This window comes from Dryobates pubescens, chromosome 25, assembly GCF_014839835.1.
Source record: "Dryobates pubescens isolate bDryPub1 chromosome 25, bDryPub1.pri, whole genome shotgun sequence".
Taxonomy (NCBI): Eukaryota; Metazoa; Chordata; class Aves; order Piciformes; family Picidae; genus Dryobates; species Dryobates pubescens.
Genome location: NC_071636.1, coordinates 14,046,551 through 14,058,249, shown reverse-complemented (window position 1 = coordinate 14,058,249; position 11,699 = coordinate 14,046,551). Strand labels below are relative to the sequence as shown.

Below are 11,699 nucleotides of genomic sequence, written 5' to 3'. Positions count from 1 at the left end.
CATCTGTTGGGTCATTATAATATATATATTTTTGGGGGGTAAATTTCTGTTTGAACATTTTGTCATTGTGAACAGAGAAAAATGAAACCTTTTAAAACATATCCATTTTATTAAATGATTATTGTTATTATTATTAATGTTTACTACCTGAATTGATCAGTGAAATAAATACATGCAAAACCCCAACCTCTTTCTGTTTAATTTCCAGTCCCCTCAGGCAGCATTGATGATACATTGAGCAGAAGAGAGTGAAACTGACCCTGTTTCTCCTTTTATCTGATTCCATGGGTCCAGGCTCCAGGCAGGGCCTCCTGCATGGGATTTCTGGCCTGTTTACATCAGAATCTAGACAAGATGATCTTGAAATTCTTCTGTCTTTAAGCTTCCCTTAGGAGCAGTGTCTAAGTCAGGTATGGGCAGCTGAGCAGGATCCAGTCCCAGGAAATCCATTTTGTACATAGCCAAAGGAGCACTGCTGAGTCTGTGCTGCATGCAGAGCTACAAGGGGTCTGACTCTAGATTCAGCTCCATGCCACACCTGGCCTGACCACCTGCTTGTGGATAAAGGTGGCACCAAGTGCATGAGATGAGTAAGTTTGCTGAGCAAATTTACCATGTGGTAGTCAAGCTGCCTGCCTGCTCCAGTGAAACAAATGGAATGATCTGTTCCAGCTTTCTAGTAAAGTAAATCTTAATTGCCTTATTTAGAGCATGAGAGATTTTTTTCCTTTGGTTAAGGCCAAATTCTGCTGTTGTTTATACCCTAGATTATCTTGACATAAGCACATTCAGGACATTCATTGGTTTTGCTCTGTACAAGGTAATGGAGAGTTTGGCCCCATGGGTCAATAGTTGCAGTTGTGGTGGCCTTACTCTAAGGAGCGCTACCAATGCCTAGGGTCAGGCTGATGGCAAAAAAATGTCTGTGGAGGTACAGTGGCCTTGAGAAGACAAGATTCTGCCTAAATGTAGTTGTGACCCTTGGACTTAACCTGTTCAAGTATTTGTTTAATGTAACTTCCAAATAAAAGATGTGGTCAATCTTTTTCAGTAACTGCAAGCTGCACTTGTCGAGAGCTGCCAGCTCGCTTGGCTATCAAAAGAGCAGTCCTTTGGAGCAATCTTCTTCCCAATCTGTTGTCCTTCCTGTGAAGGTATTACTTTGATGTAGACCACGAAACACCAAGAGTTCCATTTTAACAATAATGAGAGGATGCAAGTGCCAGGAGGGTTTTTCCTCTCGGCTTGATTATTGACACCAGTGTGGTCACTGGAAGTCCATTTCTTTCAGCAGATCTTCCGCTGATAATTAAGAGTAGATTTGTGTTACTGCTATGAGGGAAACCTCAGGGTCAGCACACTGCAAAGGGCTAAGTTTCACCACTCTGCCAAATACAGTCTTCCTGATGAGATGGGAAACCAAAGGCCACAGTGCTCAGGGAGTGTGGTACAAACCAGTCACATCACCTTCCAGGTTGAAATGCATTTTGAGTTACTACTTTGCAGTTGAGGCTTTGAAATGTTTCTATTGGGCTGAGCATGTGGGCCCAGAATCACAGTTATCAGTGCTGTCAGCATCTCTCCCAGCAAACATGTTCTGTGAGCAGTGCCAGCTCCCATTTCTTGGAAGACTTGCTCAGTGAAGCCTCAGCTTCCGGTGACATGCAGCAAACTTGCAGAAGGCCTCATGTGGGAGGTGTCCCTGGGATGAGGCTGACCCTTATCTTGCCAGCCAGCTGCAAGAGGATTATCCAGGAGCTCAGCTATGCAGCTGCAAACACTCTTGCAGTGGCTGAACTGCCTTGAGACCTTCCTCTTGTGTTGTAAAGCCAGCAAGAAAGCAAGGACTGGACTACTCTGGTAAGTTAATAAAGCTGCCTTCTGCTCTTTGTTTTTTTCTTTTCATTTGGTTAACATTGCACAGGAAAGCACTGTGGCAGGTGTATGTAGTTGTTCTCCTAGAGAAGTTACAGCAGCTCGTGCTCAGTGGTGGCATGAGACTGCAGGACAAAGAGAGTCCGTTGACCCATGTCTCCTGGCATGGTCACAGCTCCAGAAGGAGATTATTCACCTGCTGGAGCAATATCCAGCATGAAAAACTCTTCTGATGTCTAACCTCAGTGGTCAGCACCCTCTTCACTGGCCAAGCACTGTTTGTCACTTCTTTTCAAAACTGAAAATGCTGCTTTTCATTTGTGGTAACAGTACCTTTATTTCTGAATCTCCTCGTGTAGTTTGCATGAACAAAGCTTTGCTCATGAATGCAATTCAGAGCTATGATAAGGCATGAGCAGTTTCATGTTCTAATTTTTGATTCCTTGACACAAATTTTCTTGGCTAGCCTAGTAAAGTGCCCTCAGTAATATTGAAAATACAGGCAGCTCCTGTACACTTCTGAGGACTGGTGAAAATGGATTTGATGGCTGCAGCTAAGCCTCCCAGTAGCCATCTGTTCATATCCCACCTCAAATACATGGTTGGAAGACCTGGAACATTCTCTCTCCTGTAATGAGTCCCTGTTTGTACACACCTCTTTTAACTCTGTTCTTTCCAGAGTTCTCCCATCTCCTGTGAAGGACAGCCAAGTTACCCAGCTTTAGAAACTCATCTTCAGAACAAAGCAACGAAAGACCTGGGCTGTGGTGTCTGTCCTAGAGTGCGTGTGGTGTCTACTTACCCAGCCTCACCAGGGGAGCATTTACAAGTGAAGATGAATGGTGAAATTCTCTTCTTGTCCCTCCTTGGCTTCCTCCCACTTGTGATACCCACATGCCCTGTGCCATGTAAGTGTGCCACCAACATTATTGACTGCACATCAAAAGACCTCACTGTAGCAAAACTACCAGTTGCTTTCCGTCCTTCAGCTGAAGTTATCCACCTTGGTTACAACAAGCTCACCTCTATTCCCAATGGGCTCTTTGACAACCTAAGGAGTCTCCAAATAGTCTATTTGCAGGGCAACCCTTGGGAGTGCAACTGTGACATCCTCTACTTGCATTCCTGGCTCCAGTGGCAGCAGAACCGGACCTTATACAGGGATGTGAGATGTACGTCCCCAGCTCACCTTCAGGATCGGGTCATTGCCTATCTGACAGAAGATGAGATCATCTCCACATGCCAGTACTGGTACTGCAGCCTGGCTCTCCTCTCTCAGCTCTGCCTCTTCATTCTCCTTTTCCTCCAAGGTATCTTGGTGATCTTCATCATTGTCTATCTGCAGAAATTTCGGAGAATGACAGCTGAAGCCCGGAGCACCACCTAGGATCTACACCAGCATGTAGATACCTGGGTATCTTCTTCAAGAAGTCCCTACAACAGTGATTAACATCACAAGACTGAAGGCCCTTCTTCCTCTTGGGTCATTCTGTGCTGAGGTCATGTGGCTTGTGATATTCAGAGGGGCCAGTTCAGTGCCGCATCAAATCTGACTGCAGTCTGAAACAGGACTTGAGCTAATCAAACATTTGCTGTCTTTCCAAAGACTTGATCTTGTGGTTTTTTTAGTGCTTTGAATTCTGTAGCGTGATCTTGATTGCTTTGCAGAGCTGGGAGAGGTTCTAGTTTGGTAGAATAAGGAAATCATGAACTGCACCAACCAGAAATGACTCAAACTGCTCATAAGCTCATTAGGGGCCTGCAGTCCTTAGGCCCTTCTATGTGAAGAGTATTCCTGTCATACTTTCTATGATGCTTCTGCTTGTGTTGGGTCAGGTGAGGATAGAGGCAGACAGTGAACACTTAAGGTACTAGCCTAGAACAGTGGAGAAATAGTTTCCTTAGTGCCGCCACAGATTGCCTTAGTAACTTTGAGTGCTTCTCCTTGCCCAGTGTGTCTTTCCCAGTGTTTGGGGGGAAGGAAATGGATGTTCAAAACCTTACCCACTTCACCCTATTTTTCTTCCTTTAAATCTGCTTGTAGTTTAATACTGACTTCGACACATACTCAGTCATAGTGGGACCCTAAACCATTATGAGAAGTTCAACCTGAAGCCAAGAGTTGTGTAGACCAGAGGCTCTTTCTGACTGCTTGTGCAGCACCTGGCACAAGAGAGCTGGTTCTCTTTGGAGCTTCACCATGCAACACCCACTGATGTGCCCACAGCAGGTTATGACGTCCCTTAATTATTTTTGGAATGAAGCAAAATTGAAATAAAATAATGATGCATGATGATGTAAGTGACTTGGTTTCCTGCTCTCCATTTGGTATCATGCATGTTCCTGTGCCCCCTCACAATCAACTTTGTGCCAAGCAGAGCAAATAATGAAGGCTGTTAACAGAGGTGCACTACAGCGTTGAGCTGCCGCGCTCCACAGTGGGCTATTCCCTTCTAGCTCTATGAAGCTGCTGCTTATTTTAGTGTGATGGGGGCTGGAGGGGAAGGGTAGCTCCTGCTACAGGAACACCTGGAGGGTGATTGCCCTGACAGCTGCTGGTGAACGGCCCCGGTGCTCTCGGTCCGCAAGCACTGTGCGAGGGGTCCAGTCGTCCTCAGGCTTACACACGACTGGGGCTTGGCCACGAGCCTGGCCGCTCAGCTGGCGGCGGAGGGCGGGGGCTGGGGCAGGGAGCAAGGGACCGGACCGGCGGGAAGCGGCGCTGCCTCGCGCCGCACCCCCCCCAGCGCTCGCGCCTGGAGCTAGCGGCCCTCACCTGGAGCCCGCGCGCTCCCTCAGGCGCGAAGCTGCGGGGAGCCTGTGAGGGGGAGGAAAGGAGGAGGCGGAGGAAGGCGCTGGGCAGGCCGGGCTCGGGGGCTGCTGAGGGAAACGGAAGGTCCTGGCGCCTCTGCCACGGGTTGCTTCCCTTCGCTTCAGCTCATCCCAAAGATCTGTGCCAGCCCCAGAAGTGTGAAGTACTGCAGTGAAACTTCCCCTGGCACCGGGGCAGAGGCTGAGGTGGGAAGGTGAGGCCCTCTGTGTGACATGAATCCCCTCACTGTGCCGAGAGAGGGCATGGGGGGCGTGAGGGTGGGGCCTCAAAAGATGTTCACCTTGCTGATGTGCCTGGACCAGCTTGGTGCGAAGTGACACAACTCTGCCTCAGGAGCAAAGGTATTGTTCACAGCTCTGTTCCAGGAGGCCTCTTTCTTCCCTTTTCTGTCTCTGGTCTCTATTTATCCAACACTACCTGTGGAGGTAGCCTGCCTGGATGTTGCAGTGTAGTACCTGAGGGAATGGAGTTCCAGCCCAGATTTGTTTTTAACTCTGAGGACTGCACCTTGCTGGACTTCGTAGCCAATGCTGCTATTCCACTGCAATGTCACCAGGAGTCCTCTAGGGGAGGCACAGCTTCTCCGGGGAGCCTACTCTGCCAGGATGCCCAAACTGATGCTTCTTGAAGCTCCTGTTACTATTAAATCTATAATTTTAAAGTATTGGTAAGTATTTATTTATTTTTCTCTGAGGAATAACCTTGCCACAGGAATAGCATGCCTGTTTTGTGGCTTCTTGTCCCCCAGTGTTCTTTTCTCACAATCAAGATGCAGATGTGTAATGAAGCACAACCCACTATCTTCCCTTCACCCTTTCCCTCTCATGTCTTTAGGTCAACTATTCTGTTATTTTAGCTATTTTGTGCCTGTTATTGAAGTTTTTTTCCTTTACTGGTACGTGCAAGGAATGTAAAAGGCCCTCTGCTTTCCCAGTGCTATTGCAAAGCATGTTAGTGTGGCAGAATGAATCCCTGGTTTTGCCTACAGATTTTTAGCTAAGTTAAGAGGATGCTGCTAATGCACTGACAAACACTGCTACAGACACAGGCTCAGTTGCTGGGAGAGGCTGGACTGGGAGCAGGCACAACCCCAGTCCTGTGACTGCTGAGCTGCCTGCCTGTCAGCACTGCCATGGAGTGCTGGAAGCCCTTCAGGACTCAGTGTGCCCACAAAGAACAACTGCTGACTTGGGTTTCACTTCCCTGGGGAGGCAGGAGGGGTCATGACTCTGCGTGGTTAAGTCTTGGCACTTGAAAGGTAAAAAGCCTTTTTGGCATCATTTGCACCTGTGAAGAATGTGACCAGCCATAGCAATGTGATAATGAATTACACCAAGCGCAGAGTGATTTGTACGCCATGGCAGCATGTTTAACCCATAAATCTAGAGCCTGCATGTCTTGGCTTCTCCTGGCTCAGAAAGCTGCACGTCACAGATGCTTACTTGCTCCACTGACCTGCAGAGGATCTGCTGTGCTGCTGCTGAAGAGAAAATTGACTTCCCCACTGAAGGGAGTGACTGTGCAAGGCTGTGCAGTGTTTTCAAAGAGAAAGCAGTGACGGAAATATGGCAAAGATAAATGCAAGCTATTAGGCTGCTTTGATAATAACTTCCTAGTATCATGCCCAGTCCAACAGGATTGGGCTTCTAGGCCAGCTGGACAGGCTGCTGAATTACCAAAGGCTCAAGGTGCTTCCAAGCAGGTCCTTTCTCTGAAAGACACCAGATTAAAAAACCTTGGGAAACCACACCAAAGCATGTTTGCAACCTCCAACCTGCAGAGCTCCAAACCTGGGGTGTCTAAAAAGCAGGTCAGCGCTTCCTTGGTGAAGTCCCAAATGACCAGTAGATTATGAGGGGGGAAGAAGGCACATTGGTTCTTTGTTCTTTCAAATGCCCTGGGTTTTAGGTATCTGCATGGTATTGTCATCTTGGATAAGTGCCTTGAGAGTAGCAGGCTGCAGTGTTAAAGTTTGCTCTGAAGACAGGATGTGCATATGTACTGTATGTCTACATAGATCTATAAATTCCCTGGAAGGATAGACCACTGCTGGAGAGCATAAGATTTAAGTGGGTTTAGTCCAAAAAACCCCAAACCAAACAAAAACAACCAAAAAAATCACCCTCTTAAATCCACAAGTAATTTTCTTCCTATTTCTATATATGTCTCATGGCCTGCTGCTGCTCTGAAATGTTTGTGACTATTGAAAAGAGAATATGCTAGGAGGTATTTCTTTGTAGTTCCACCAGAGAGTTCTGAAATCAAAACACCAGGAATGTCCTTTATGGGGGTGCCAACGCTTTGCGTTGTGTAGCTCTGATCTACCATCCTCATGTCCGGTAGCTGATGGTCCCTTCTAAGCTGCCCTGTCACAGTGTTTGATGACACAGCAATACCATTTTGCACGGAGACGGCTGTGCTCATTCTGGAGCCCTTACCCGCAGTGACACGTAATTTGGGTGTGCTCGGAAGAGGGCAGCAAATAGCTTCTCATCTCCTGTTTGCTTGCACTAGTGAAATCAACGTGAGATGTGGGCCTGTGGCAAGTGTGTCTGCCCAAACAGACTGACAATGATGCATCAGGCATCGCTTTTGGAACCTATGACTCCTAGTTTAAACAGTCCTGTTCTTATTGGCATTCCAAAACATCAGACTGAAACTGAGAGGAGGAAAGGGGGGCATTGTGTTGCTATGGCCATGATGGAAATAAGTGTTGGTTCTCTGTGGAGTGTTTAGTCTGAGCTTTGGAGGGCTGAAATCGAGCCCTTGGCAAGTGGTGGTGAGAGCTGTGGGTTTCTGCTGACATGCCTGTTGGAGATGGGAAGGTGCCTGGAAGATGGGTGGGGGATACATGCTTAGAGAATACCTCAGGGCTTGGTAGGATGCAAGTGCAGAACAGCTCAGAGTTATTTATGTTGGTTCTGAGTCCACGGAAGAGAAAATGCAGGGGCTGAACAGTCAAACATGGAGTAAATGCCCCTGCACTGGGAGGAGCTGTGGGAAGTACTGTGAAACTGACAACACCTCTTACAAATCATAGCACTGGGCTATCTCTCAGGGCATACAATAAGGGCTGTGCCTGTGTTTGGGGAGCCTTTCTCACCAGGGCTTTTACCTCCAGCATTCTCAAGCTCACCAAGAGATGGTGCGGGTACCCACACTTGCTTTACATCTCCATTACCTGATCTTTCAACACAGTGCTAGCAAGCTAATGTTTTTTGGTGTGGATTTTTTTTTCCCAGGATGAGACTTTAATTCCCTCCCATTGATCATGGCTAAAGAAGAGAGCTCAAATGGAGATTTTATTCCAGGAACAATGGTCCCCTTATGTGCTGTGTTGTGATCTTTATGAATGAACCTGTTGGTGAAATCAAGGCTTTTCCCCAGGCTGTTTTGTACCTTTCTCAGGTGAATCTTCATATTAGATCAACTGCCTGGATTCCTGTGGGGAGAGAGAAGAGAGGTTAAGCATGAAATCTTTGTTCTGTGCGGACATGAGACAAAATGACTGTCAGTGAGACTTGGGTTTCATATTCAGTCTCCATAAATCCCCATGTGCTGCGGTAAGGTTGCCCACATTAAAACCTATGAAGCAGAGGCCAGCTTCCCCACACAGCTGCACATGTTTTTCTACCTTGTAATGATTCTCTCCAGGTCCAGTCTAAAGCCTCCACCCTGGCCTGGCTGCACACGTCAAACCAAAGCTGGCATCATCCTTCTTGCCTCATCCTCAGCTCTGCTGTGAGCTGTTGCCTTTTCTGTTGGTACCTGCTATTCTTCCCCACCCTTCCCAGTGCTGTCAGCATTTCTCAAGTTGTGCATAAAATACAGCTTGCCACTTTCCCATGTTTGGTCCTTTGCTGGCTCAGCTGCACCAAAAACATTAAACTGATTAATTTGATGATCCAGTGCAGAAGGCTTTGAAGGCAAGACATTGATGTTCTTGATCACTTTCTCTCCTCTTGTCCCCATTGCCACTCTCTGTCAAAAATGGCATTTTGATGATCCCTTTGCTGCTTTTCCTCTTTGCCTGAGATTTACAAAAGTGCAAGAAGCAATGTGTTATTTCTGTTCTGTCTGCCCTAAACAAAGCAAAACTCCCTCCAAGTGCCCTGAATTTCACTGTGCAAATTCCCCTGAGGTATCCTACAGTGCTTCAAGTAGAGTGGTTTGCATTTGTCCATTGGTGAGTCTTGGTCTGAGCAAAAGAAAAAGAGTCAGTTGAATTTTCTGTTTCCATGCTGAGTGAATGAGGCACACAGAGAGGAGGGAAAGAAATATGCTTATATAAGATGAAGGTGGAGAGAGAGAGAATTGCATTGTCTGTAATCTGAAAATATATCATGAGATGCGTTCTCATGCGTGGATCTGGGAGAAGGCTCCGCTTGAAGTGGGTTGATCTGTGTGGTGGTGTTCACATTCTGGGACAAGTCACACTTTGGGTAAGTTGCTGTGTGTTGCAATAAGCCAGTGCCCTAGTTTCTGTTCTAGACATGCAGAGAAAAAAAAACAATGTGGAGATGTAACTGCTGAAAACATGTCTAACTTGCAGGCAGTGGAGTGAAATCCTGGCCCTGCTCCATTCTGCCATTGACTTCAGTAAAGCCAGGGTTCACTGAAGGAGCCTTTGGAGCATGTGCTGGGCTGTGCACACAAACTGCCAAGATGAATTTCTTATTTAATGAGATCCAACACACAGCTGTGGGGCAAGGGCACTTGGTTGTGCATGTCTTGGTAGTGTAACCTTAGTTATGTACAGTAAGGCAAGTATTTCTAAACTCACTGAAAGCATCTGAGTCCTGTCAAAATGAGAGGAAATTTGGATTACAATTGGGCACTATAACCCCTAAACTTGTTCCAGTAGTTAATTAGCTGTGGGAAAATTAGCATGTAATTTCAATCCCCATTTGTCTGTGAGTCTCCAGGATTCCTACCTCGCCTTGCCTTTATCTGTAGATGTCTGTGGGGCCCCACGTACTAGGCACTCTGCATTCCCAGGGATGGGTAATTGTGAAATCCATGTGGGATGGGAAATTATCTCAGATGTTTCCCATCTTAGATAGTGGGGGAAAGAGTGTCTTGGAAACACCTCAGATGAAGCCCAGGACATACAACTGGTGAATACATTTCCATGGTCACCCACTTGCCTACTAACAACCCCCTTGAATTTCTAATTGAAAAATTACCCTAATCCAAAACCTGAAGTTTAGTATTTGTTAACTGGAAAGCAGGCATCTAAGTATACATTTTATATATTTTTCAGATCTGTTTTCCAAAACCAGATGCTTATACCAACTGTTCTTTGGTCTGTAGGAATTGGAGGTTTCATTCTAAAATAACAATTCACTGAATGGTTTCCACCAGCTTCATATCTGGCATGGCAAAGAGGATCTGTCTGCTGAAGTGTCTTTCATTGCATGTGCTGAGATAGCAGAGGAACAGAAAGAGGAGGATGGGGTAAATGATCTTTGTTGGTAGGACTACCAGTCACTTCATGGCCTAGTGGCCTGCTGCTGTGGAGGGGAGGTGGCTTATTTGGAACCAAGCCTCTGTGGCATAGATCTTCCTGCAAGAGGCTGGATCCTGCTTAAGTTACAGCTTTATTTTTGATTTGCTGTGCAAGTGGATCCACCTGACAGAAGCCAAGCAGGACTGACAGCATTTGGGGTTTTTCTCCCCTGGAAAGCAGAAGAGTTCTGTTGCTCAGAGACTGAATGTTTATTAACCACAGCAATCCAGCAGGTCTTGGAAGGACTCCCAGGACCCCTGGAGGTGCTGAGCTGTGTGTGTTGACACACTGGGAGTCCAGTGCCTGCTGTGTTTCTCTTATTTCAAAGGAAATGTCAGTCAGAAAGGGAATATCTCCTGTTGGGAAGCAGCTGGAGTGCATATCAAACAGAAGCTTTTGCTGGAGTAGGAGGGCAGGGCAGGAGGCAGCCTCCAGTGGGAAAGGAACAGATGAGGATTGTGATGGCTCATCTGTACAGGGGTGGCTTGGCATTAATGCAGTCAAGGGCCTTGGGCTTCCTGCCCATGGTGAACAGGATGCAGCCCCAGAGATGTTGGGGTGATGACTCCTTGGGCTGTGCTTTGGCAGCCGGTGAGAGAAGTGGGTGGAATGTGAGAGAAGTGGGTAGGATGTAATGCTGAGCTTGGGTGCTGCATAGCTAAGAGTTGCACCCAGCCAGGTATGGAGGTGGACATCTGCTCAGGACAAAAAGCATGTAAAGCTGTGTGGAACTGCTCTCCTTCCTGCTGTGACAGCCAGCAGGAGCCATGTGTAATTCACTTTTAATGACCATCCCTTCAAAGAGATAATTTACTAATGTGTGGGGCACTATTTTGTAGCCTTCTCTGAAGAACTTCTCCAGCATCCTTGAGCCATGAGCAGATACATCAGTACTCCCCATATTGAATGAGACTGGCTGTTCTCTACCTGGCAGTTGCAGCACTGATGCCACAGGGAGTTCACCAGGCCTGCTGGAGGACATTGGGGCTGGAGCATCCTCACTAGCTGCCCAGGTTGGCCAGCTCTAATCCATGCTCAGAGGTCTGTTCCCTTGACTGCCCTGGTTGAGAATCTAGCATGGCAGGAAAGAGAAGCTCTTCTGTTGAAGTCACTGCACCCAAATCTGTCAAACTGTACATAAAATAAAACATGAAATACATTGGAGCTGCTGCACATAAGCTTGCAATGGAGAGAAAAGCAGTAGAACTTGTGGGCTACCATGAAGCACCCTGTAGCTTCAGAGTAACACAGCTTTTGCAGGGACATTGTGAGCAGTTTGAAAATACTGAAGTGTATTTTGTTGAGTAGAGTTATCAAGAAACTTAATCTAGAAAGTTAAAATTAGAAGTATGTGAAGTTTGAACATCTGTAAGTGCTTCGAGATTTGCCAGTGAAAAATGCTGGGCAGAAGGAGAAGGTGTATCTGTGCTTCAAAGCAGATGCAAGGATACACCTCCTGCTACAGCTTGGCTATGCAACAAC

At 46.8% G+C, this 11,699-nt stretch overlaps 1 protein-coding gene across 1 annotated transcript; it reads left to right on the top strand.

The window, feature by feature from the left end:
- Window positions 1-363: 363 nt before the first annotated feature.
- GP1BB (glycoprotein Ib platelet subunit beta) lies at window positions 364-4,172 on the top strand. Its single transcript, XM_054172979.1, has one exon. It carries the CDS (start codon window positions 2,711-2,713, stop codon window positions 3,260-3,262), a length of 552 nt encoding a protein of 183 aa, XP_054028954.1. The 5' UTR covers window positions 364-2,710; the 3' UTR covers window positions 3,263-4,172.
- Window positions 4,173-11,699: the final 7,527 nt, after the last annotated feature.

Bases quoted from the DNA above. Each gene is read 5' to 3' on its own strand.
- GP1BB (XM_054172979.1), top strand. From the start codon at position 2,711: ATGAATGGTGAAATTCTCTTCTTGTCCCTCCTTGGCTTCCTCCCACTT.